Source organism: Micromys minutus (genome assembly GCF_963924665.1).
Source record: "Micromys minutus genome assembly, chromosome: 11".
Taxonomy (NCBI): Eukaryota; Metazoa; Chordata; class Mammalia; order Rodentia; family Muridae; genus Micromys; species Micromys minutus.
Window position 1 is genome coordinate 23914311 of NC_137980.1, and position 27978 is coordinate 23942288.

A 27978-nucleotide genomic window follows, 5' to 3' on the forward strand; every position below is an offset into this window, starting at 1 on the left:
GCTGGGTGGAGGAAGGACATAGTTTTACTTCCCATTTCTTATATCCTAATCTTGCTGAAAAATAGTCTTTTCTAGAAGTGCTTACGATAGTGGAACCTTTTCTGGACAGGTCTTACAAATATAAATGTAAAAATCAGTGGTATCAAATTAGTAAACAATTTTGGAGCTTTTCTGACTGCATGATGATAATTACTATCCTTTTGGTCACTTTTAAGTGTATAGCAAAAAAAAAAAAAAAAAAAAAAAAAAGGTTTATATTGCTTTTATCTTGCTTTTATCAGTTTTTGTTGCCTGCTCTTCCCGAGACAGGACCCAAATGAATAGGCTGTTTTCTGTCCCGAACTAAGTAATTTCCTTCCACCCTCTGCTCTCAGTCAGACTCCGAATAAACCCACGGTGTCCAGAGGATTGGTGGAAGGCCGTTTTACCACCGCGAGTGCCACTTGATTAATGTTTTTGGAAGTGGGACTCGGGGCAGCCCTGGCAAGGTTGCGGGTCCGCTGTGCGCGCCCCAGGCCTGGCAGCCCCGCAGCCCAGCGCGGATGCTCGCCCGCCCCCCCCGGGGGGGGGGTGTCCGAGGGGGCGTGTCCTGGGCTGCCCTGACTGGCGAGGGGCCGCCCGAGCGACCGGGAGGTCAGCAGTTTGCAGGGCCGAGGGTTGGGCGCTTGGGAAGAGGGGCGGAGGATCGAGAGGGATCTCCCCGCCTCCGCTCTCCTCGGTCCAATCCCTTTGGCTTCTGCTTCGGCTTCCCCAGCGCGGCCGGGGCCCTAACCTGCTCGAACCCATTATGCCGTAGAGGCCGGCTGGGCTCTTTAAGGCCCTCGCCGCGCCTGCGCCTTGGGCTTTCCTGAAGCGACCGGACCGGAGCCGGGCGGAGCTGGCGGGCGCAGGGCTGCGCCGGGTTCTCCGGAGTCGTCAGCGGTACGGCGGAGGGTCGCGGGCCGCTCCCGGTTCCCGATCGGGAGGCGAGCGCCGGGGGACGCGGGGGACGCGGCCGCCGAGGCCGAGCCGGGCCGAGGCGCTGGGAGGAGGCGGCGGCGCGGCCGCCGGCTGGATGGGAAGTTCATGTTGACGGCGGAGTCCACCCCAGGTTTCCAAGGTGAGGGGCGCCGCGCCAGGCCGGGCTGCGGCGAGGGAGGGCGCGGGCGCCGCCGAGGGCCGCGCCGCCGACCCGAGGCCGCCGCCGAGCTTGTGGCGCGAGCCCGCCGGGGCCTGCGTTCTCCGCGCTCGCCTGGCCCGGGCGGCCTCGGGGCTCGTCCTGGAGGACACCGCGCTCCGCCGCGCCCTGCTCGGAAAGTTGGCGTCTCCGTTCGGCCTGCGGCGGCTGCGCGTGGCGGCGGCTGCGGGCAGGTGATGGGCGAGCCAGGTGAGCGGAGCGCCGGCGCACGGGGCGCCCGAGCACCGGGGCGCCCTTCGCCTAACGGGGCTAGCCTGAGATTAACCGCGGGGTTCCGGCGGGTCGGATTGTGGTGGTGTCGGCGGCTGCGCTGGTGACTCCGACCTTAGGTCCTTTCACCGGAGAGTTAAGCAAAAGTTCTGGACCAGTTCCTTCGCTGTCCTGTTTCTGCCGGAGGGATTTTGAAGAGCAACAAGCGGTTTTCTTTGGAGAATAATTGCCTCTCTTCTCTGCCGAGAGAATGAATCCCAGAGCTTCCCTAAGTTAGAGGAACATGATCTGTTGGTACTTTTGTTTTTTAATCTTTGAGCAGTGCTTTTTTTTTTTTTTTTTTTAATCTTATTAGTAACAGTTTCTCAGTGTTCCAGAACCTTGCTTTCTGTAAGACAGAAAATGCTCGCCTTTTATGAGAAGTTTGTGTCAAGGAAATTTATTCAAGTATATTTGCAGCAAAAAGATCATTGAGGTCATGAGTTTTAAAGTGAAGCAACACAAACTAACAAGAAATTACTAGGTTGGGATATATACCTCGGAGGAGTGGAAATGCTGTTTTTTGTTTGGTTTTGTTTCTGGGTCAAAGTTTTGCTATGTAGCCCAGGCTGTCCCCATACTTCTGCTGTTGACCTCCTATATTGTCACAATTTCTGGTAGATTATTATTTCTTACATTTCTGGCTTTAGGTTCTGTTGGGCCTTTTCTCAAGACGGTTGTACTATCAGTGAAACTCTAGTTATTCCATACTTACTTGATGATGCTTATCATCTTCAAAAAATGCTGCGATTGGGTGGCGGTACATTACCTTATCAGTGTGTGACTTTATTTTGCCTGGTGATTGAGTTTAAAAATATCTTATTCGCTATTTTTGTATTAATCTTTTGTGAAGTGCCATTTTTACGAATTATGCTTAGCTTTTTTTTGTTATTTTGCTTTTCTATTGTTTTTTTAATTCCGTTTTTTTGTAGTGCTGGGGACAGAACCTTGCATGAGCAACTGTGTTACTTTCCAAGGTTTCTTTTATGAGCCGTCTAGCGTATCTGCAAAATTCCAGCGATAAACAACTTGGAAGTCTTTTTTTATTTTTTTTTTAATTGAACTTACTCTTGGGCAGGCACCCTTCTGAGGGCTTAATACAGATTAGCTCACTTAGTTTTAAGTTACATGCATTTTGAGTAGCTGATCCCGAGTGGGATGCTAATTACTCCTTTGTACGGCATATCTAGGCTGAGCACAGCCGTTGGTTAATCAGAAACCGCTGGGGTTGTCAGATGGACTGCTCTGCCATCTCTGGGCTTGTGCTCAAGTGTCCCTCATTTCACTAATAATGGCCCCAAGTGGAAGAGCACTTCCTTTTGTATGCGCCAAAAGTAGGGCTGTAAAACCGCTGCTTTGAAGTGAAACAGTGACTATTATTGACTTAATAATAAAGAAGTGTGTGGTGTGGATGTTGCTAAGAACAGTCTTAAGTCTGGAAAATCCTGAGGGAGGATCAAGAAGTTGTGCTAGTTTGGCAGTAGCGCTTCAGCATGCACAGCACAGCACAGCCACACGGATGGATTTCGGAGGATGGTGCAATGGGAGCTTCTGGGGAGCTACTACATGTCTGGGAATGGATCTCCTGTGGATAAGGGGACCTGATACACATCTGGCTGCCAGTGTTCTGAAAACTGGGCAGAGGAAGCGGGCAGTGGGTGGCTGCTGTTTGCTAAAAACACTTCTGCTTAATCCCTTGGCTTTCAGCCTTGAACTTGACTCTGCTTGGTCTGGAGTTATTCCACAGTAGTGTTTCCAGGAATAAATTATGAGAGGGTAGGAATGGGATCCTAGAAAGCCTGCTGTACCCTTATACAAGGCTAACACTGACCTTGGGCAGTGCATGTCCTTAGTCTTTCTGGGCTTTTGTGATTGGCCCAAAATAGTTGCTTCCTTGACCACACCATTTGTAAGCTGGAAGGATCAGCTTCCTCTCCTCAGTCTTTTGCTCATCCATCTCTTGTCTTGGTTTGTGGTTATCTTGTTTTCTTCGGTCTACCCCAGGAAGGTAAAGACATTTTCATTAAGCTTTGTTTTCTTTGCTTAGTTTGCTTCTTCGAAGTTAACTTTCAACTTGGTATTATTGCTTGATTGGTAGCGGGTCTTCTTGTGACTGACTGACAGCTTCTTGTTTTTCTGTTCCTGGTGAAGAAAAAGCACCTGACAGCTAGTTGGAAGGAAGACCAGAGTTTATATAATCTCATTTCAGGCAAAAGTTCTCAGCTTTGGCTGTGTCTTATAATCTTATGGAGAGTTTTTAAAAAATATCCTTGTCATTAGTGGACTGAATACAGCAGTATCTCTAGGGATAGGACCCACACAGCATACGTCTAAGACTTGATGTTATGATATATGATAAAATTCACTATATTAAGTATGTGGTTGGTGGTTTCGCTGTACCTGCTGCAGACTTAATTATTGCACCTATTCTCTGCTCCGTGGTGTCTGCCATTTTGATTTATATGTTCAGACAGTAGCATCTGGGTTTTTTTAAATTAAACATGTATTGTTAGGGTTTGTATTTCTGTGTGTTTGTGTGTATGGGTATGCATGTGGTGGGCAGAAGACAGCCCCGTGCAGTAGGTTCTTCTACATTTGCATGGGTTCTGGACCTTGAACTGAAGGTGCCAGGCTTCCATGACTGCATCAGCGTCATGTGGTGTGTGTGTTTCTGTCCCTGGATTTGTTCCGGAAATTCCTGAGCCTTTTGAGAATTCTGTGGTATAAACTGAGTTTGTTCTCATACTGGCTTAGTTTTCTATAGCCTCTGAAACTTGCTGATGATTGTATCTTTTCTTGTTTGTTAGTTTTCCCTGACCTTAATGGTTTGTGTCTTAAACACTACAGCGAAATTTCATTTTCTTTCTTCATACATACCCATTTGTGTGGTGTATGTGTGTTCATGTATCTGTGTACACAGCTGCAGTTGTCCTTAGATTGCTCTGTATTTTTTTGAGATAGACTCTCTTACTTAATCTGGAGCTTGCTAATCAGCTAGGTTGGCCATCAAGCTCCAGGGGATCCTTCTGCTTCTCATCTCCAGTGCTGGGAATTATGGTTTCTTGCTGCTTTGTGCCCAGCTTTTTCTGTAGGAAATGAGGATTTGAATTCAGGCCCCTGGGTTTGTGCTGCAAGCACTTGACAACTGAACTATCTTACCAGTCCCTCAACCATGTCTTCTGAAGATGGTGTGATCAGTCTGCAGTCTAACTTGGATGTGTCCCAGCTGCGTTGTATTATTATATAGACACTTATGGGTTGACATCTCACCTCCACCCCTGTCATCTTACCTGCTTCACACATTTTACATTTGGTTTTTGAGCAGTTACCAAGCCAGGAGGGAGATGATCAAACTCTCTCTCTCTCTCCCTCTCCCTTCCTCCCTCCCTCCCTCCCTCCCTCCCTCCCTCTCTCTCTCTCTCTCTCTCTCTCTCTTTCTCTTCCTCCCTCCCTCCTCTTTCCTCACATTCTTTGTCTTGGCCTAGGTTGACCTTGAACTCCTTGAATGACCTTCTTGTCTTCATCTCTTCTGAGATTACAGGTTGTTATTCGGAGTCTTACAGTGTTAGAATTGGAAATTATTTCATAGATAATTCAGCCTGATGAATTGATACTTTCTGTAAAGCACTTGTTCATCTTAAATGTGGGAAAGTCAGGTAAGAGATGAGAAATATATTTGGGTATCTGGAAGCCTACTAAATCTACATGTGCATTAACTATTGAATAAGAGATTTTGCATATTTGTAATATGTAATATTAAACTTACTGTTTTGCTCTTCTTCACCCGTCTTTCTCTCCCACCCCCTTCGTATTTTATTTCTTCACATTTATTTTTCTAAGAGGTATTTATTTTTATGTGTTGGGTGTTTTACCTACATGTATACATGCATGTGTATAATTTTGTATAGCACCTTCAGAGGCTAGATGAGAGCATTGTATTCTCTGAAACTGGAGTTACATATAGTTGTAGCCACCATGTGGATGCTGGGAACTAAACTCAGGTCCACAGTGATCTTAGCCAGTGAGTCATCTCTCCAGCCCCATATTTACATCTTTGAGGTGGGCTCTCTCATGTAGTTCAGGTTGGCATCAAATTTGCTGTGTAGCCAATTCTGGCTTTGATCTCCTGTTTTCCTGTCTCTGCATATCAAGTGGATTATGGTGTGCATGCACCATTGTGTCCAGGGTGCTGTCTCACCTGTTCTCTCTCCCCCTCCTTTCTCCTCCTTCTCCTTTTCCCCAAGACAGGATGTCTTTATGTAGTCTTGCCTATTCTAAGCTCACTGTGTGACCAGGCTGGCCTGAAACTCACAGATGTCTTTCTGCCTCTGCCTCCCAATTAACAATGTGCACCACCACACTTGGCGAGCTTTTTCTTTAAAACACGAGGGGGGTCAGTGAATTGGCTCAGCAGGTGCTCAGTGTCTTGATGGCCTGAGTTCCGTTTTGGAACTCACATGGTAGAAGGTGAAAACTGACTCTTGATAGCTGTCCTCTGTGTGTGTGTGTAGAATCTGTGTGTATACACATACACTAAAATAATATATCAATTTTCTTTACAAAACCCTCATAAGCCAAGGTTTTTTTTTTTTTTTTAAGTTTGAGACAGGGTCTCACTGTAGAGCCCTGGCTGGCCTGGAACATATTATGTAGATCAGGCTGGTCTTGAACTCAGGGATTTTGCATGTTTCTGTGCTAGAGTTAAAAGTGCACCATCATGCCTAGTCAAGTAACCGACTTTGTGAGACATAGTTTTCACTCTGTAGTTCCTTCTAAAGTAGAAATAATATGTTTCTTTTAGGTGAAGCTTATATAAAGTATACACATTTTGTGTGTGTAGTATGTGGGCATATGTGTACATATTTGCATGTGTGGATGCACATAGTTTTGGAGGCCCTCCTATCTCTTTCCACCTTATTCTTCTCAGTTAAACACAGAGATCGTGCTGATCATGGTTGTCTAGCTTGGGGGAATCCCCTGTTTTCATGAAGAATTCTGAAATTCAGGCAGACCTCCGTGCTCACCTGGCATTTACTTGGGTGCCAGTTACTTTTGTGTTTGCAGGTAGACCTGTTGGCTGTGGTCTCTTCCGTTTTCTCAGGAAGGACTATCCCATCTCACTTCTCTGCTTGGTTACTGTTAACCATTTGCATCTCCAGCTGCCTGTTACTGTAACTACTTGATCTCCTTGCTCACTCACTGCACTGTGCACTCTGCAGTTCCTTACTGCTCCGCACATGGCAGCCAAGCATTGCGGTTCTTTCACCCTTTAGGGAATACAATGCTGATTCAGGACTTGTTCATTGTTCTTTGTAGTCAGCCAACACTTGGAGCTGTGTTCTGAAAAATGTTCTAAAACTGGTTAAACTGGCCCTAATCTGGACTTTCTTTGTTGGTTTTCCTCTTGATGGTCTTGCAAGTTCATTATTAGGATTCCTGAAGGACTGTCTTGTTCTGTGTTCTAGATCTGTAATAAGAGTTAGCATGGAACTGACTGTCCAGTGGGTAACTGTTTTCTGTCTTTTTGTTTGTTCACAGGAAAATTTTATACGGCAGTGGTATAGAAATGAGGATGCAGATTTTGACTTGGAATTAGTGCTGAAATAATGAGTTGCTATCTTTGACCTAATATGGATATTTTGTCATGTCCAATATAAATTCAAAGGTTTTTATAAATTAGCTTATTGGAATAGTGTAAGTGGTTACTGGATAAAATTGTAGCTTTAAACAATTATGTAACATTATATGAAAGAAGAAAAATGTATCTTCCGATATAACATAGTTTAGAAGACTCCCCCTTAATTTGATGGTGAGAAGACAGAACTTGAAGTTGAGGATGGATTTTTACATTAAAAAACCAGATATGGGAGCTGGAGAGATGGCTCAGCAGTTAAGAGCACTGACTGCTCTTCCAGAGGTCCTGAGTTCAGTTCCCAGCAACCACATAGTGGCTCATAACCATCTGTAAAGGGATCTGATGCCCTCATCTGGTGTGTCTAAAGACAGAGTCTGGTGTGTCTGAAGACAGGTATAGTGTACTTATATAATAAATCTTAAAAAAAAATCCCAGATATTTTCATATTTGTATGTTGCATGTATATGATGTATGCGGACATATATTTGAGACTTTTTGTGGATTTCCCTGAGGTATAAATAAGATATAGAGACTTTTTTTTTTTTTTTTAACTAGGCAAAGAATTTTATTAACCTTTTTCAAACTTTATTCCCAGGCTTCTTCAGCCTAATTTGCCACAAAGAATGAATTAGGTATAAGCAAAAACTGAAAAGAGCTGCAGTGTCGGGGGGAGGGGGCGCTTGGGCTTAAAAATATTAGAGATCTAGATTTTATCAGATCCATAATAAACAAAAAAATTTTAAAAAGCAGTCATGATATAAAATAGCAGCTCCTGTGACTTCTGCAAGTGTCACCTTCTTCAGAAGTTGCTTCAATTCAGTTTGCTTCATTCTTAGAAGCCTCATCAAAATTCTCCACCAGATCTGGAACTTTATCATCATCCTCCTCTCCAGTAGCAAGCGGTGCTTTTCCATCCACAGATTGTTTGGGCAGAGCTTCAGCCAGTCTCCTTAAACTAGTCAGACTGTCTGCACCAAGCTGGTTTAGGATGCTGGGAAGCATTTCTGTCAGCTGCTTTGTCTCAGCGTGGCCTGTAATGGTGAAGGTGTTTGCTGCCAGAGATGCCTGAACTTTAGGGTTGTTAAAATGGATCACTGTTCCTTGGTTTGTAAACATGTTCACCTCTTCAATACCAGAGATATTGTTTACCCCTAACTTCTTTAAGGAGAACTGCAGTTTTTTATCGTCTGCTGTGGCTGTTCTGTGAACCACCTTCTTCTTTCTACGAGCAGTTCCTTTCCCACCAATGCGCACTTGTGCCTGCAGTTTGGCAAGTTTTTCCTGGTTCATGATCGTTTCTTTCATCTTGTCGGAGTGAAAATGGGGCCGCGCGGGGAACTAAGGTTCACGCTCAGGGGGTCTCGGGCAGACCAGCTGAGATAAGGCGCACACACGCGGGGACGCAAGATGGCAGCCGAGACTTCTAATATAGTTCAAAGCTTAGGCATTTTGCTGGGGCAGTCTCCCAGCTACCAGTCAAACTTAACCAACTATTCCAGCCCAGGACCTTCCATGTCTGTCCTTTTCTGTCCCTTCTGAATCTCCCACAACTGCTTTCCTCTCTCATTCCTCACCTCTCCCCTGGAAGTTCCGCCCTCCTTCCTGCTCAAGCTGTTGGCCATCAGATCTTTCTTACAACCAATCAGTAGTGAGACAACCTTTTGATACATTTCTAGGTTGCCTTTAGGCAGGTGAGGAGGGATGAATAGTTACAAAATAGAAAACCTGGTGACAGGACATAGAAATGACAGTACTGAAATTCTATCAGCACTTAGCTTTGCTGGTAGTTTTAACAATTAGAAATACAGAGGCACACTTTCACAATGAAGAAAAGTTAAATCAACAGGCTGTGTGTACCATAGCACATGCATGGATGTAGAAGAGCTATGTGGATTCCATGTAACCTGGGTGATACTTGTCAAAGTTGAACTGTGGTGATGCATGCCTCCAGCATTGCCGCAGCCTCCTGGGTGCTTGCGGTGTTTCCTCAGTCTGGATGGCATGGCATTGGCAGAAAAGAAAGAGGGAGGAGCCCACGTAGTCTTGAGAGGTAGCAGGGCAGGAGAAGTTTTACATCTTAATGCTTCCTTATTTTTTAGTCAGTGTTTGGGATCAGACCCAGAGCCTTTTCCCTTTTTTAAAGACTTATTTATCTTATGTATGTGACTACACTGTTGCTATCTTCAGACACACCAGAAGAGGGCAACATCGGATCCCATTACAGATGGTTGTGAGCCACCAAATGGTTGCTGGGAATTGAACTCAGGACCTCTGGAAGAGCAATCAGTGCTCTTAATCGCTGAGCCTTGAGAATGCTAAATATGTGCAAGCTACCCTTGAACTTAGCCTGCTTTTGTCTCTAGAAGGTTGAGACTGCAGGTGTGGACCATCAATCACACTTAGCTCCATGGCTGTGACAGACACAGCACATGTCTGTTTATCCCTGGTAGGGAACCTAGGACAGACCAAGGTACAGACACTCCCTTTAGCCATGAGCTGGTCTCTTTGTGCCCAGAAATAACAGTTCTGAGACTTAATATTTCATGAATAAAGCCCAGAATTTCATGAGTAAAGGCCAAATGCTTTGGCTTGTTGCCCAGCTAGCTCATAACTGAATTATCCATTTATTCTGAGTCCTCCACATGGCTGGTCGTCGCTTCTCAGTTTCATGTGACCGACTCCTTTGTTTGGAGTGAGTCTCTTGACTCAGAATTCCTCTTTCTCTGCATGATGTCTCACCTTCTATTTCTGCCTCACCTCATTGGCCATAGGCTATAGGCTTTTTATTGACAGGTGATGCTTAACAGTTTCTCTACAACCACCAAAGTCAACCAATGATCCAGTGCATTTTATTGAGGATTATTACAGGGATATGGGTGAAAGGTTATTTACAGGAACAGAAATAACTCAAAGTCAGCTGCATCACTAAAGCTGACAGAGGAGGCTCAATAGGTTGGAGTGTGTTCTTTCCAGGTGACTCATTCTAAAGCTTTTCCAGGCAGCTGTTCTGATCTTCCATAGCATTCATTCAGCTTGGCCTGTCTGAGAATGACTTTGAATCTGGTCAGTTTTAGGGACTTCCTGAAGCTATTTTGAATTGTTTAAAGGAGTTTCCTTGCTGGATAGAAATAATCCTATTCTCCAGTTTGTCCATCTCTGTATATTAATTGAATTTTCTAAAGAGATATCAGTTGAATGGAATTCTCAGGCATGACATGTTTTCATTTTTATGTCTTAAAATTATAGTTGACCTTCTTACCAGTGACTTGATTAGATTTATTTTAAGGCTGGTATTAGGTGGCTCAAGCATTTAGTAGCTAAGGCATGTTGGGGAAGTTGTTGAGCTTCACATACTTCAGAAAAGTCTGTCTCAGCGAGGATTAACTAAGATATGAGTGTGAAGTCTTGTCTTAGGGCCTGTCACATAGTAACGCCTGTAGATGAATGTGGAGGCAGCAGCAAGAGCTGTCCTCCAACTTTTGCTTTTCTGAAATTTGCTTTACAGTAATGTCAAAGGAAAGGAAACTTTCATCACTGTTGTGTTGTTTGCTTAGCCCTTTCTTCATAATTTCTATGAATTTTTTGATTTTTCCAGTGCTTGTTGTATTTTTACATTCCATTTCTCAGGCAACTGTGAACTTGTATAAATGACAGGCATAGTTTTAACCCAGGGCTGTGCTGGCTATTCAATAATAACATTGAAAGCTTAATTTTGTTTTTGTTCTTGAGATCACATGGAGTATTCTGTGTGCTAGATGTGTGCTCTACACTGAACTGTGCTCTTCAGTCCTGAAAGACATAATTTTAATTTCTGTTTCTAAAAAGATTTATTTAGTACTTATTCGGGTTGAACATGGCTGAGATGGAGACCCAAAATACTGGGATGAAAGACAGCTTTACTCCTGTCACACACAGAGGGGACCACGGGCTGTTTGCGAGTCAGGATAGAGACGCCTGGCCAGTTGCATGGACACGGAGGAGACGTGGCCGGCGAAGAGGCTGGTCTTTCCCCCACCCCCATGTGGTGATTAGCTCCTGACTGGGAAAGAAGAGACGTCCCAGCTAACAGATACACACCATTGAAAGTAAACTGGATGAAGATCTTTACTCCGATTGTTGAACATTTGGGACTCCAGATACACTTTAACCTGAAATCAAGAAATGTAGAAATTGTAAAGACACCAAGGATGTCAGTACCCTGACAAAAGCTGCCGACTTTGTGAAAGCCTTTGTTCTTGGCTTTCAGGTGGAGGATGCACTTGCCCTTATCCATCTAGATGACCTCTTCCTAGAACCTTTTGAAATAACAGACGTTAAGCCCCTAAAAGGAGACCACCTGTCCAGGGCAATAGGAAGAATTGCTGGCAAAGGAGGAAAAACCAAATTTACTATAGAGAATGTAACACTAACACGGATTGTTTTGGCAGATGTGAAAGTTCACATTCTTGGCTCTTTCCAAAACATCAAGATGGCAAGAACAGCCATTTGCAACCTCATCCTAGGAAATCCTCCATCAAAGGTGTATGGCAATATCCGAGCCATGGCCAGCAGATCAACAGATTGGTTCTGATTTTCCACGGACCCCTGAGATGCTCACATAAAACCATTGGAGGAATTTCCTAGCCACCTGGAACTCAGGTTCCTTTTCAGCTTCAGCTAGAGCAGAAGGAGAAAAGGAAGGTTTAACAGGACTTGAACTCAGCTGCTTTTAGGATAACTTAAATATAGTGTAATAACTGAAAAATACAACAATTTATACTCACTGTGTAAGTTAACCACATAGGGCAGATTCACAGTTTAAAACCCAGTCATTTAAAGGCAACTTCTTGCTTACAACTTTTTGGTTATAGGTTGACAGCTAAACTTATAAACTTACATAAACTCTGAAACTTTTTATTAAAAATGAATCAATTCTTGGTAAAAAAAATTATTTATTTTATGTATAAGTGCTCTATCTGCATGTACACCTGCAGGCCAGAAGAGGGCATCTGATCCCATTACAGATGGTTGTGAGCCTCCATGTGGTTGCTGGGAATTGAACTCAGGACCTCTGGAAGAGCAGTCAGTGTTCTTAAGTGCTGAGCCATCTCCAGCCCCAGTTTTAAAATTCTTTTTTGTGCATATGTACAGGCTGGTTTAAAACTTATATTCTTAGTTTGTAATATTGCAAATACGACAATAAAATAAGTAGTCCCTCCATACCATGTATTGATAATGCTCCGACATGCGAGATATTGCTGTTTGTATGTATAAAAAGTATTTGTTCCCATTAATTAATGACACTAATTCTTTGTAAAATTTAAAGTTAGATTTGTGTGTATGTCTGTATATCTGTGTGTGCATGGGTGCATACCTTTTACCACATGTATTGGAGGACTTTTGGTAGGAGTTTCTTTTCTACTGGGGTCCTGGGGGTTCAGGTTGGGTTATCAGACATGGCAGCAACTGCCCTTACTTGCTTGATACATATTGCAAGTCAATGGGTATTTTTTCTTTATTTATCTATTTTTAATAATGATAAAAAATTTATTCTATGTGAGTACACTGTAGCTGTTTTCAGACACACCAGAAGAGGGCATCGGATCCCATTACAGATGGTTGTGACTTACCATGTAGTTGCTGGGATTTGAACTCCTGACCTCTGGAAGAGCAGGCAGTGCTCTTAACCACTGAGCCATCTTCCAGCCCATCAATGGGTATTCTTTAGAATCACCTGAAATTATTGCATGAAACCAGGAATGGTAGGCAATGACTGTAATCTCAATATTTGAGAAGTTGAGGCAGAGGGATTGCTACAAGTTTAAGACAAGTCTAAGCTGCGTTTGGAAATTCCTGGCTAGCCTGGGCGAAGAGCAGGAGCCTGTCTCAAGAAAACAAAAGATTGAAAGAAGGTAGGTAATATGTGTATACCAAATGTAAATTCAGTGTTGTGTGTGTGTATGTGTGTGTGTGTGCGCCTGTGCCTCTCTGGTTGGTTACTTGAATATCAAGGGTCTTTTTGTTTGTCTTTTTTTTTTCTTGGTTTTTCTAGACAGGTTTCTCTGTATAGCCCTGGCTATTCTGGAGCGCAGTCTGTAGAGCAGTTGTTCAAGTACATTGGAACAGTTAAGGATGTAAATAATACTGAAACCTAAAGCTCAGAGACTTAAATTCTGTTGAGCTGTTGTAATTGTGCTTAGCAGCTTCTGCTAGAACTATAAGAAGTCAGTTTGGTTCTTAGTACTTCACTGTTCCTAAGAACCAAGAGCTAGGTGTTGCTAACACATCGACATAGTGGCTCCACATCCTGCAGCTGCTGCTGCTGCAGCCACTCCTGCTGTCCATACCCTTCTTCAGTATAAATACGCTGCAGGAGTCTGCAGCCTCAGCAGCATCTTAATGCACATTGACTAGATACCTTGCAACGGCCTGCTGTTCATGTGCAAGGTTAGGAACCTTTAACTGCTTCTATGTTGGCATCTGCACCCCCAAAGGACAAAAAGCAAATGTTGGGTGAACGGCTGTTTCCTCTTATTCAACCATGCACCCTTCTGTTGGTGGCAAACTCACTGGTATGCTGTTGGAGATTGATAACACAGAGTTACTTCACATGCTCCAGAGTCTCTCCGCTCAAAGGTTGATGAAGCTGTGACTGTACTACAAGCCGTGACAGGCTGCACAGAAAGCTGTGAACAGTGCCACTGATGTTCCAACTGTCTAAATTGATCAGGGACCACGAACAGGGACTCTTGCTTCACTGAAGAAAAGTATCTTAAACATCAGACAATTTAAATATTATGAAAAAACATTGCAAAATGTAAAATAAATAAAAAAAAAAAGGAAAGGAAACTTTGAACCTTATGTACCGAGCAAATGCCAGGTCTAGCAAACAGTGCTAGTCCTGGATTATTTGATTTAAAACAACAAAAACATACAAAAATGTAAAATATAAAAACAAATTAATGTTTTATTGACCCTGGGAAAAGAATTCTCAGCAAAGTACAACAATTTAAAGCATTCCTTTCTTTAATTTTGTAACTCTTTACTGTGGAGTAGCTTGGGACATCAGTTCTGTTCTAAGGAATTCCGTTCTGCCCCAGAACGGAATGAAGCCTCATCCGTAGATGAATCTTCAAAACACCATGCTGAGGCCTAATATCCAAGGTGTACAAGGAACTCAAAAAGCTAGACACCAGAGAATCAAATAACCCTATTAAAAAATGGGGTACAGAGCTAAACAAAACGTTTTCAGTTGAGGAACACCGAATGGCCGAGAAACATCTGAGGAAGTGCTCGACATCCTTAGCCATCAGGGAAATGCAAATCAAAACAACCCTGAGATTCCACCTCACACCAGTCAGATTGGCCAAGATCCAAAACTCAGATGACAGCAGATGCTGGCGAGGTTGCGGAGAAAGAGGAACACTTCTCCACTGTTGGTGGGGTTGCAAACTAATACAACCACTCTGGAAATCTGTCTGGCGATACCTCAGAAAATTGGATATAGTACTACCTGAAGACCCAGCTGTTCCACTTCTGGGCATATACCCCAGAGACACTTTAATACACACAAAGATACATGCACCACAATGTTTATAGCGGCTCTATTTATAATAGCCAGAAGCTGGAAGGAACCCAGATGTCCTTCAGAAGATGAATGGATACAAAAATTGTGGTACATATACACAATGGAATACTACTCAGCCACCAGAAACAATGACTTAACCAAATTCTTAAGAAAATGGCTGCATCTAGAGAATATCATCCTGAGTGAGATAACCCAGTCACAAAAGAACAGACATAATATGCAGTCACTGATAGTGGGATGCTAACCCCAGAGGCTTGCACTCCCCCAGAAACAACTCACAGACTGTATGAAGTCCAAGAAATAAAGAAAACAAAAAAAAATACATATATTTATAAACAAGAAGACTTTGACTGTTTCCATGTTGCGTTTTGTTTTGCATGTACTTTACGCTTATTGTAACTATTGGGTTTTCAATGCGTACTGTCGGGCCCTTGAAAAAAATCAAGTACTGACTAAAAAAATATATTCACATGGTTTTATGTGAAAAAAAAAAAAAAAAAAAACACCATGCTGAATAAAGAGCCGGATATAAAAGGAGTGCAATATATAATTCTATATATATGAAATGTCTAGTACCACCATTTTAGACTAATACCATTTGCAGAGGAGATTTCAAGACAACCTAGTATTGACTACATCATGTGGTTATCAGAAATCTTATGCATATCTACTGTGAAAAAGAGCAAGCAGGGCAAAAAGTAATAGAAGATACACAGTTTGAGGACAACAAGAGCACTAGAAGATTTAATGTTGGAGCCAAGTCTTAAATGCTCAGAGACAAGGAGACAAATTATGAGGGAGTGGTGTCTTTAGGTGATTAGGGTAGAAAAAGGTTTAAGAAATTATTTTATAGGTTGCTAAAGACCAGCAACAAAGGAAAGCTTATGCAAATTTAGCATGAAAAGGGGCCAGACTACAGTCTAAGCAAGAAGAAGAACCTGGCAGGATGGGCCCCTAGTTCTGAATTAGTGTTTTTAAGAATACAGGAGTACCTTCCGGGGACGGTGCTTAGAGGCACTCAAGATGGTCCAGCGTCTGACATACCATCATAGGCTTTCCTACAATACAGCCTCTAACAAAACAAGGCTGTCTCGAACCCCTGGCAACAGGATTGTTTACCTTTACACCAAGAAGGTTGGGAAAGCACCTAAATCCGCATGTGGCGTGTGCCCGGGCAGACTGCGAGGGGTTCGTGCCGTGAGACCCAAAGTCCTTATGAGATTGTCTAAGACAAAGAAGCACGTCAGCAGAGCCTATGGTGGTTCCATGTGTGCCAAGTGTGTCCGTGACAGGATCAAGCGGGCTTTCCTTATTGAGGAGCAGAAAATCGTTGTGAAAGTGTTGAAGGCACAAGCACAGAGTCAGAAAGCAAAATAAATATGCAGCTTTTTTAAGTAATAAAAATCAAGACTTGAAAAAAAAAAAAAGAATACAGGAGTAAAGGAGTGTGGAATCATCCTCCACAGTTAAGGCCAGGCATGTGGCAGGGCAATCTTTGCACAGAGGCCTGGCAAGGGCATTTTGTGAAGCTGATTGGGTTGGAACCCCCGAGATATTGGAGATGCCAGAACCACGGGATATCTGCCAGGGAGAGCTGCATAGGGGAAGCGCACCTGTCCCAACAGAAAAGCATGTAGCAGTCAGCAAAGCTAGGAGTGGGAGATCCCAAGGACGTCAGATAGGGAGTTAGAGGAGGTGGAGTTTACCTGCTGTTCTTCAGTCTTGCTTTGGTCCAGTATTTGCTCATTATGCACCTTTTCATCTCCTCTGAAATAATAATGTATATTCTGCCCACTATATGTTGGAAGTATGTAATTTGCTTTTTGAGTTTACAAGAAGGGTTACAGTTAAGAGATTGCTTTGAGTTTCAGATACTTTTTGGTCTTTGGACTTTTAAACAGTGCTGAGACTGTGAAACAACTATGGGGCATTTGAAACTAGATTAAATGCATTTTGCACTATGTATGTCTACAAGTTGATGGGGCCAGAGAGTGGAATATGGCGGCTTGAGTGAAAACAGCTCCTATAGGATCATGTATTTGGATGCTTGATTCCCATCTGGTAGAACTGTTTTGGGAGGTTTCTTAGGATTTATGTACCATGTTCAAGGCAACTCTTATATTGGAAAATATGTAGTTGGGGCCTATTTACAGTTTCAGAGGCTTAGTCCATTATCATTAAGACAGGGACATGGTAGTGTGCAGGCACGCAGGTGCTGGAGAAGGAGCTGAGAGCTTTACATCTTGGTCCTAAAGCTGCAGGTAGAAAGAGACTGGGCCTGGAATAGGCTTTCAAAGCTAAAAGCCCACCCCCATTTATACACCTTCTCCAACAAGGGCATCCCTACTCTAATAAGGACACATACTTCCAAATCTGTTCCAGTAGTTTACCAACTGGGAATGAAGCACTTGAATACCTGTCTGTCTGTCTCTCTCCTCTCATTCCCTCTCTCTCTCCCTCCTTCTCCCCCTCCTCTTTTCTTCCCTTCTCTTCCCTTCTTGCTTTGGCTCTGATGCAAGTTCTCAGCTGCTGCTACAGTGCCATGCTTGCCTGTCTGTTAACTGTACCACCATGACCGTGATGGACTCACCCTCTGAACTGTAAGCAAGCCCCCGATTAAATGCTTTCTTTTGTAAGTTGCCTTAGTCATCATGTCTCTTATAGCAATAGAACAGTGACTAAGACAACTGGGTAACAAAAATGTGTTAAATATAAGCAATGGGGTTTTATTCATCCATAAAGAAGAATGCAGTCATGTTGTCTCCAGGAAAATAGTTGGAACCTGGAGGTCATCATGTTAAGAAACAGAGGAGGTCATTAAATAGATGTAGACATGTATCCTAGCCTACCATCTGGGAACCAAGCACTTCAGTATAAGAGTCTCTCTCTCCCTCCTCCCCCCTCCCAGTCTCTGCCTCCAAACTGATGTAGGCATGGTAGCATAGACCTTTAAATGCAGCATTTGGGGGGGCAGAGACAGGCACATCTCTGTGATTTGAAGCCAGCCTGGTCTATATAGTTCCAGGACAGCCAGGGCTACATAGAATGACTGTCTTAAAACAAACAGAAAACCAAAACAACCCACCTCCCCGAAGCTGTACTCTTGAGGTGGATTACAGAGTAAAATAGAACGGGAAATGAGGAGGAAGGATGCACTTGAATGCTGGAGAGAAGGCTCAGCAGTTAAGAACACTTGTTACTTCTGCAGACCTGGGTCTCGTTCTCAGCACCTCTATGGTTGGTCACAGTTATGTTACTCCAGTTCTAGGGGATCCAATACCTACTTTTTCTGACCTCTGGACACAAGGCACATACGTGATGTACATACATGTGGGCAAAACACATAAAATTAAATGTTAAAAAATTGTAAAAGATCTAAGGGGGTAGATACAATCACTGTACATATTTATTTATACATGTATGTTTGTTACAATAAACCCCTATGTACAATTAATCTTTGCTAATTAAAAACAAGTTATATTACATAGCTTCCTATCAGACTACATGCTAGGAAACAGGAAAGGGAGGAAAGAAAAGCTGAAAATTTCAAAGCAAGTTAACAAAAAATTTTACAGGACAGGACAATTATAACATGAAGAGTAATTTTATGATACATGGAATTATAAAGTCTAAGAGCAAAGATAAAAAAACCTGGCATTGCACCTGGTCGAGTAATGCATACCTGAAATCCTAGCACGGAGAAAGCAGAGGCAGGATTACATGTTTCAGGCTATAATGGTGTACATAGTGAGACACCAGCCATGTTAGTTAAGGTTGTTAAGATGAAGCACCATGACTAAGACCAAAACAAACAAAAACAAGTAAGTCAGGGAAGAAAGGGTTTATTTGATTTACACTTTCATATCACTGTTCATTATTGAAGGTCATGATGTGAACTGAAACAGCAGGGACCTGGAGGCAGGAGCTAATGTATAGAGGATTGCTGTTTACTGGCTCAGCCTGCTTTTTTGTAGAACCCAGGGCCATCAGCCTAGGGATGGCACCACCCACAATGGATTGGGTCATTCCTCATCAATTATTAATTAAGAAAATGCCTTACAGTCAGATGTTATGGAGGCATTTTCTCAGTTGAAGTTTTCTCTTTTCAGGTAACTCTAGTTAGTGTGTCAAGCCACTATACTGAAAAACAAAACAAAACAAATCCCAAACAAGCTTAGTGGTAAAGTGCCTGCAACTCATGCATAAGGATCAGAGTTCAGGTCCCAGTGTCATCCCAGAATGAGTATGGTGGCATGCACCTGTAACTCCAGCATGGGGTAGGACAGGGTGGGTAGGAAGGAAGTGAACACTAGGTGAGCTCTGGGTTCAGGCATATACCCTGCCTCAAACAAGATGAAGAGTGATAGGAAAACCCAATAGCAACCTCTGACTCCAGTATACACGCACATGTGCACATACATGTGCACACACACATACACAGTTTTAGGGTCTAAAATACAGGAGAGCAATATCTTAAAAATCTTTAGAGCAGTGTTTGGTGGTTTTTGCCTTCGGGGGATTGTTTTACTCATGTATATTATTTTTTATATTAGTTTTTTTTTTTTTTAGTTTTTGAAATTAAAATATAATTTATGTTCATCCTTTGGTTTCCTCTTTGATCCTTCCTATGTACTCCCTGCCTGGGAATTAATGGCCTCTATTTCTTTGTTCTCTCTCTCTCTCTCTCTCTCTCTCTCTCTCTCTCTCTCTCTCTCTCTCTCTCTGTATACGCACGTGCACATGCATATATATATATATTTCTAGTTACATAAATACAACCTGCTCAGTCTGTATAGTTATCTGTAACATATGACTTCAGGGCTGACCTCTGTAGTGCCCAGCCCCAACTGATACAACTCAACTCCTGTACCTGGATCATAGTGGAAGAAAGCAGAAAGATTGTAAGAACTAGAGGATTAGGGAATTTGCTGACACATTTCATTTTCTAGAAATGTCAGAGTAGACATGATGAAACCCTTGAGGTCTCATCAGCATGACTACCTAAAGAAGACCTGAACAAGAGGACACCAAAAGATATATTAATATGAAAGATGAAAATTTTATGAGGCCTTAGTCCTAAACATAGAACTACAGGCAACTCCTAAGTCACAGGAAGTCCCTGAAACTGACCAGATTCAAATGGTCTGTCTGTTTCTTTCCCTTTCCCCCAAGGTTACATAAACAGTAAGAACTGCTGAGGAGGACAGACTAGCCTGCTGCCTGGAAGAGACTCAGACCTGCCTGAAGGAGAGATTCTCTGACCTGTTGAGCTCTTGCAAGTAGTGTAATAAACTATAGGGTTCCTGCTCTTGGTGATATAGCTGTTGTTGAGTAGTTCCTGCCCCTGCCCTTGTCCTTTTACCTATACTTTTGTGAATAACTTTAATAAACTCATTGGTTTACCAGATTGGACTTTGGTCGTATCATTACTTTGATCCTGTCATTGGTTCCCTCTTGTATAAATGTTTGTATTAAGTCTCAAATGAAAATAGTGTATACCTCCCTAATCCTTAAAGCAGTGGGTTTTCAACCTTCCTGATTCTGCAACCCTTTAACACCTCACATTATGGTGACTCCTAACTATAAAATTATTTTCATTGCTACTTCATAACTGTCATTTTGCTGCTGTTATGAATTATAAATATCTGTATATCCTAATGTTCTTAGTGGACACCTGTAAAAAGGTCGGTCAACCTTCAAGGGGGTCATGACCTATAAGTTGAGAACTGCTTACCTAAAATATGACTCAGTGACTTTTAGTATGTTTATTCATAATGCAACTATTGTCATATGTCAATGACATACAGTCAGTTTTAAAACAATTCTGTCACGTCAGTGTTTGCTGCTCTGCTCCTCTGCTCTTGTCAGCTCTCCCTCACCAGTCTCTTCTGGCTGCACACATTCTGTAATGGACATTTCATTCATGGAGTCCTACTGTGCAGTCTGGGATCCACTTCTTCCATTTAGTACACTGTTTCAGGCTTAATCCATGCTCTAGAATCCATTTGTGCTTCATTCTTTTAATGGCTGTCAACTAATTTTCTACATTTTATTTAATTAGGAATTGTTTGCCACTGACCTAAGATCTTATCCCTTTCTTTACTGAGTATTTTAGCCTGTTTCAGTAATTGGTCATACTGAAAATAAAAGTAATTACAACGGAATTTTATTTTTATCTAAAAACTTAATTTTTTAAATAAAAGACAAGATTTGTAATTTCAAGAAAGTATCCTACATAAGCAAAAGCTTCTTGGCATTGTTTTAGCATGATAATCAAATATCATTTTAGTAATAGTGGCATAATCATGTAGTTGATCTTTGTATTGAAGGTTTATTTGCATTCTGGCTCTTGAGTTAGAAATTAGTTTTTTTTATGCTTTAAATTTTTTAAAAAAGATTTCTTTAGGTGTGTAGGTGTTTTGCCTGCATTTGTGTCTGTGCACATATGTGTCCTAGTGCCCAAGGAGGCCAGAAGAAGGTGTCAGTTCCCTGGAACTAGAGTTACAGACAGTTGTGAGCTTTCATGTGTTTGCTAGGGATTGAACCCAAGTCCTCCGGAAGAGCAGCCAGTGCTTTTAAGTGCTGAAATATCTTTCCAGCCTAAGTTTTTTCTGTCTGTCTTAGTTTGGGTTTTATCGCTTTATAATTTTAGATTTTCAGTCCATTATCGTGGCAGGAAGCATGACAGCATGGTGCTGGAGAAGGAGCTTAGAGCTCTACAGCTTGATCTGAAATCAGCCAGGAGGAGACTAGATTCCACAGTGGATGGAGAAGAAGAGACCTCAAATCCCGCCTCCCGTGACACAGTTCCCCCAGCAAGGCCACAGCTTCTCGGACAAGTCTATGCCTCCTAATAGTGCCACTCCCATGGGCCAACCATCTGAACATAAGAGTCTGTGGGAACCATTCTTATTCAGAGCACCACACTATCTCAATTAAAAGCTATTTCAGGCCTTCAGACCTTAATAGAGTTTTTTGGGTGTGAGATTCTAATTCCTTTTTTTTTTTTTTTTTTTTTTTGTTTTTGTTTTTAGTATGTGGTTCTTGTACCTGTCATATCTTCAGGCAAGTAAAAAAGACTTTCCCCCTTTATATATCTGAATCTGCTGTCTCCTTAAAAACAAGTTCCATATTAGTCTTTACTGATAGCTGAAAGATTTAATTTTCTAGTTTTGCTTTAAGCATTGTTAATATTTTAATATTTTAATTTAATAACAGCATGATGCTGTTCCAGTTACTAGAGTTGTATAACAAATCACCATCATTTAGTGACTTCCTATAATCATTGAGGTGTGTGAGCATCTCCTGTGAGTCAGGGAGTTAGATACTGAAGAGACTGGCTGGCCTGCAGTATGTTCTTTCTGCCTGGGATGATTTGAAGTGTGTTGACGTGCATGGTTGGGAGTTAATGCTGGCGCCTCAGCTGGGCTGTCAGCCAGAGTATCTTCACTTGGCTTTTCCTTAGTCTCTGTGTGGACTAATTTAAATCACTAAATGTCTGTACCCTCTCACTCCCAATGCTGGGGATGGAACGAGGCCTCACGTATGCTGAGCACAAACTGTGCTCCTGAACTTCATCCTATCCCCATTTGGACATCGACCCTCTACAACTGCAAGACAAGATTCTCTATGTTTTAAGCTATCTGGTTGTGGTACTTTGTTATGGCAGTCCTAGGAAACTAATACAGGCTGCCTGTAGAAAACACAAATAGTTTACAAACGATAGCTCCCTCTATTATATGTGGTAATGATACATGCTTATTTTGTGCATTTATGTTTTTTTTTATTTTGATTTTGTTTTCAAAGGCATTTTGCTATGTATGTAGCTCAAGCTTTGAACTTGGAATCTACATATTTTAGCCTCCTGAGTGCTGGGGTTACAGGTGCCACCACACCTCCTTATACTCTTCAGACAGCAGGAGAGGTTGGCTGCATATCAGCCATGACCCAAGTTTATATGTTAACATGTTTTTGGTGAATGAATACAATACATTTGCAGGATGTTAGATGTTCATTCACTATAGTGTGCTATTTAATAATTATAATCTTATCAAGAAGATACTGAGTACCTCCTGTTTAGGTAATTTTGTTTTTATATTAAGAGGATTTATGGAAAGCACAAATAGTTTCTCTGTAGCTTGCTATGCATTGTTCCCCCTAAAAGTGTTGGAGTTGAACCCAGAACCTCAGACACACTAGGCAGCACTAAATTGTTGAACTGTATCCACCCAGCCTCATTAAATATCCTTTCTGATTACATTATTTACATTTTAATAGTATGTGTGTATATGACATGAGTGAGTGCTGGTGTGAGAATGAATGATACATGTGTGGAAGTCTGAATGTCATGTGCAGGAGTTATTTCTCTGCTCCCGCCTTGTTGAATCAGGGTCTTTCTTGTTTCTGCCATTCTGTATACTCTAGGGTGGCCAGCCTAGAGACTCAGGTGCTCTACTGTTTGTGAATCTTGCTTTAGGAATGTTGGGATTACAGATTCAAGCCACCACATCTGGCCTTTTGGTGATCAAGCTCCGGTGCTCAGGTTACACAGCGAGTGCTTTGGCTTGTTGAGCCATCTCACCTAAGTAGCCCTTGTTTAGATGACAGTAATGATATTTTTCTTAATGAAAATGATTTTTTATTTCTCAAGGAACAATAGCTAATGTAACAGTGCATACAGCACTATGAGGTCTAAATTAGGGGACAGTGCCAAGTAGCAAAGAAAAAGCTCTCATTTGTATCTTTACTATGAATTCAAAATATTGAATATAGCCAGAAGTATCTTAGAGATGGAGAGAAAAGTGAGATGGGTGCACATAGCTCTCAGGGCAAGTGCTGCTTAGAAATAACAGCCTTTCCCAGAATAAGTTCTTTCAGGAAAAGATGTCAGAGGGACTCCTGATGAGACAGGTTGTGAAAGTACAACATGCCTTTATCTTCTCCGTGTCTTTATTTAAAGAACTCATTTGTATGGAGAGATGGCTCAGACCTTTAGAGCACTGGCTGTTCTTTCAGATGACCCAGGTTTAGTTCCAGAACCCACATGCAGCTAATAACAATCTTAACTCCAGTTCCAGGAAACAGATGTTCTCTCTTCTGGCCTCCTTTGGGAACCAGACATGCACATGACATACAGACATACACGTAGGCAAAGCATCTATATATGCAAAATAAATAAAAATATTTAAAACCTTACTGCTTTGATATGACTTTATTTCAGTAAAGTAGTTATTGGAAAACTCTTCTGTTCAGAAGGGAACGTGTCCCTTTATATACAAACTCGTATTTCTAAGAATGGAAAGTATCCCTTCCCCCCATACCAAAATAGAACCAGAAACTACCAGCTGTTTTCATACCTGCCCCCTCTGCATATATTTATGTGAATTTTTTGTTTCCTTTATTTATTTATTTGAGGCATGAGATCTCATCTAGCCCTAGGCTGGCCTTGAATTTGGAATCTTTCTGCCTGAACTTTCAGAGTGCTGGAATTACAGGTGTGTGCTACCATGCCTGGACCTTGTTTACTTCTTTATTTGCCTTTAGGGCTTTGCTGATAAAAGAAATTTGAAGTAGCTATATTAATTTTGGATAAAACAGACTTGAGGAAGTTTCCAGGAATAAAGACAGTCCTATATAACACGGTACAGTCTTTTTTTTCAAAATGACATCGGTCAGAACTGGAGACTATTACCTTGCATGTGCCTGCTGCTGAGCACATTGGCAGAGGGCAATTGAAAACACATTTCTCTAAGCTTACCGGGACAGACCACACTCCGCGGTACGAGACGCTCTTTTACTTGTGCCAAAGACCAGAGTCTTGTTAAGTTAGAAAGCAATAGCTCTTTCATGGTATAACTTGTGTTGTAAAGTTAGAGAAATAGTTGGGAAATATAAAAATTTCTGGACATTAAGCATTATCCTAAAATAATAGGGGATAAAGAAAATTCAAGAGAAAGTAAAACTTGTGGAAAAAAAAGCAGTGAAAGGTTTAAGAGGCTACCATGAAATGCTGAAGATGTGTGTCAGAGATGAAGGGTGAAGTCAGAGTTTCTAGTGCAGGGAATTAAAGGCAGGCCAGTGTAGGCCTAAAGCATGCGGAAGATAAGACACATTATATAGTTGAATATGAGACACCATAGAATTGTATGCAAAGATGTGAAAAAAGTCAAAACTAAAAGCAATTTTAGAATTTTATTCTGAGACAGTTTTGTGTCTGAGGTTGGAATCTTGGGGATGAACTCAGGTCACATGGTAAGCACTTTTACCTGGTGGCAAACATGGAGCAGCTGTCATTAGATCCTGCCTGTGGGAGCCAGATCTTGACAATGCCTCTTTGAGTGCAGAGCATGCAGCTTGTCTAACCTGCCCCTCAAAGGCAGCCTCACTGACAGTGTTAACAACTCCATGTTGGCCTCCTTGATCCGGTTCATTTTGACCCATTGAAAGTGTGACACTCACATTGAGAAACTGCTGGAAGTCCTCAAATGTCTAGACTTAAGTATTTATTTATTTATTTATTTATTTATTTATTTATTTATTGTATGTGAGCACACTGTCTTTTAACATACACCAGAAGAAGGCATTGGATCCTATTACATATTGTAGTGAGCCACTGTGTGGTTGCTGGAAATTGGGACCTATGGAAGATTAGCCACTGCTGTCTCTCCAGCTCTGGACCTAGTTCTTCTAAATAAATACTCTGCCCTATGATTCTTTCCTTGGATCTCATATTTCTTTTCTTTTCTTTTCTTTTCTTTCTTTCTTTCTTTCTTTCTTTCTTTTTTTCTTTCTTTCTTTCTTTTTTTTTTTTGTTTCTCTTAGGGGCTTTCTCAGTAACCAGGGCCATTTGGCATCTTCTGTAATAATAGTTGAAAAGTAAAGACATTCTAGCAGGGAGGGATTCTGAAAAGCAAGAGGTAGCCTGGGGTAAAATCCTTGCCCCATTATCAGTACTTGCAGCTGAATCTTTTGTCTTAGATGCTCCACTGCTTTGTGGAATGGCTTACTATGTCTTAGACTAGTTATCCATACTATTATTTTCCCACATAGAATTTTTACACTAGGGTGAAGTATAGGATGTGAGGAGAGACCACCACATTACAGCTTTGGACAATCCATGAGAGTGCTACCGTCTGTTGTCAGGAGTTGGATCAGATTTTTGCTCATGCACTGATGTTTTAATGTCTGTGCATGAATTACTATACATAAACTTAGAGTGGCTGGCTTGTTAATTCAGAAGATAGTTTATGGTGCTTAGCTTTTTTTCCCTATCACATAAGATTTGAGATCATAAGATCATACAAGAACTGCATGGCTTGTGATCTTTATGGCTACATATGTCACAAGTTTTGTTTTTGTTTTTTAGTTATTGTAAGTATACATGTGCTTTTTTTTTTTTATTAGATACTCTATTTACATTTGAGATGTTATCCCTTTACCCAGCCCTGCTCTCATTCCCCTCCCCCTCCAGTTGCCTTCACAAAGGTGCACTCCCTTCTGATCCCCCCCTGCATTGGGAAAACATGACCTCCCTGGACCAAAAGCTTCTTCTCACATTGATTCGAGACACTGCTCTCTTTAGGTACATATGCAGTTGCTTCAATAGGTCTCTCAATGTGTGCACAAAGGTTGGTGTTTTACTCCATGGGAGTTTTGGAGGGTTTGGTTGGTTGATAATGTTATCTTCCCATGAGGTTGCAACCCCTTTCAGTTCCTTAGGTCCTTTCTTTAGCAACCTCATTGGGATCCCTGAGTTCAGACCGATGGTTATCTGCAAACATGTTCAGCTGTATCTATATGACATAGTCCCTGAGGGGCTTCTCTGTCTGGTTCTTGCCAGTAAGTACTTTTTGGGACCAGCTATAGTGCTTGGATTTGGTGACTGCATATGTGGTGGATCTCCAGGTGAGGCGGCTTATGAGTGTTTTTTTCTTCAATCCCTATTTCTTCAATCCCTATTTCTCTATTTGACCTTTCATTTCCTCCCATGAGAGTTTTGTTCTCTTTTCTAAGAACTGAGGCATCCCCATTTTGGCCTTTCTTCTTTTTGAGCTTCATACTGTCTGTGAGTTGTTTCTTGGGTATTGGGTATTCCAAGCTTTCTAGTATCCGCTTATCAGTGAGTGCATACCATGTGTGTTCTTTTGTGACTGGGTTACCTCACTCAGGATGATAGTCTCTAATTCTATCCATTTGCCTACGAATTTCATGAAGTCATTGTTTCTAATAGCTGAGTAGTACTTCATTGTGTAAACGTACCACATTTTCTGTATCCATTCATCTGTTGATGGACATCTGGATTTTTTCCAGCTTCTGGGTATTATAAATAAGGTTGCTATAAACATGGTGGAGCATCTTTGGGATGTATGCCCAGGAGTGGAGTGGCTGAGTTTTCAGGTATTACTATGTTCAATTTTCTGAGGAACTGCCAGACTGATTTCTAGAGTGGTTGTACCAGCTTACAACCCCATCAGCAGTAGAGGAGTGTTCCTCTTTCTCTACATCCTTGCCAGCATCTGCTGTCACCTGAGGCTTTTTTTAAAAAAAGATTTATTTATTTTATATGTACAGTGAAGACACTGTCGCTGTCTTCAGACACTCCAGAAGAGGGCATCGGATCTCATTACAGATGCTTGTGAGCCACCATGTGGGTGCTGGGATTTGAACTCAGGACCTCTGGAAGAGCAGTCTGTGCTCTTAACCACTGAAACATCTCTCCAGCCCGTCACCTGAGTTTTTGATCTTAGCCATTCTAACTGGTGTGAGGTGGGATCTCAGGGTTGTTTTGATTGTATGTGTGCTTATATGTGCTTACATCAATGGGCATGTATGCCATGGTACACATGTGGAGGACAGAGGACACTTTGTCGAGCTTGTTCTCTCCTTCAGTTTTTTATGTGAGTTCTAGAGATCAAACACAGGTTCTAGGCATCCATGAGTGTGATTACTGGCTGAGCCATCTTTCTAGTCCACAAGGTCTTTTTAAAGAAACATTGTTTATCCAAGTGTGGTAGTGCATGCCTTTAACCCCAGCACTCAGGCAGCAGTCTGTGAGTTTGAGTACATCCTAATCTATATAGTGAGTTCCAGGATAGCCAAGGCAACATGGAGAGACTCTATCTCAAAAAACAAAAATGAAACAGCAGAATTTAATTATGTTGTGTGTATATGCCTGTGTATATGTGCACCACATGCATGAAGGTGCCTGTGGAGGCCAGATACTCAGGATGGTGGTTGGTTCTTAACTTCCTAATGCTGCAGCCCTTTAATACAGTTCTTCATGTTGTGGGGACCCCCGGTTAAAAAAATATTTCATTGCTACCTCACTACTAAACACACACACACAAAATT

General features: G+C 42.0%; 3 protein-coding genes and 1 pseudogene across 5 annotated transcripts in view; 3 read left to right on the forward strand and 1 right to left on the reverse strand.

The window, feature by feature from the left end:
• The first annotated feature begins 852 nt into the window (after window positions 1-852).
• The window catches only part of EVI5 (ecotropic viral integration site 5), a 136782-nt gene continuing 109656 nt past the window's right edge, over window positions 853-27978 (forward strand). For both annotated transcript variants that reach the window (XM_080925648.1, XM_080925649.1), the window contains exon 1: window positions 853-1099. The gene's annotated coding sequence lies outside the window, so the exon portion shown is untranslated. The remainder of the gene's footprint in view (window positions 1100-27978) is intronic.
• LOC308427561 (transcription factor BTF3-like) lies at window positions 7632-8470 on the reverse strand. The gene has a single exon (XM_080925709.1). It carries the CDS (start codon window positions 8364-8366, stop codon window positions 7878-7880), a length of 489 nt encoding a protein of 162 aa, XP_080781835.1. The 5' UTR covers window positions 8367-8470; the 3' UTR covers window positions 7632-7877.
• LOC308427541 (RNA-binding protein PNO1-like) lies at window positions 10915-11758 on the forward strand (annotated as a pseudogene). Its single transcript has one exon. The product of its transcript is annotated as an RNA-binding protein PNO1-like (transcript).
• Window positions 15652-16038, forward strand: LOC308427308 (large ribosomal subunit protein eL34-like; the record flags this gene model as incomplete). Its single annotated transcript, XM_080925424.1, has 1 exon — window positions 15652-16038. The coding sequence occupies one exon, from the start codon at window positions 15652-15654 to the stop codon at window positions 16003-16005; it is 354 nt and encodes a 117-aa protein (XP_080781550.1). The 3' UTR covers window positions 16006-16038.

Coding starts and splice junctions, on each gene's coding strand:
- LOC308427561 (XM_080925709.1), bottom strand. CDS start 8,366: ATGAAAGAAACGATCATGAACCAGGAAAAACTTGCCAAACTGCAGGCA.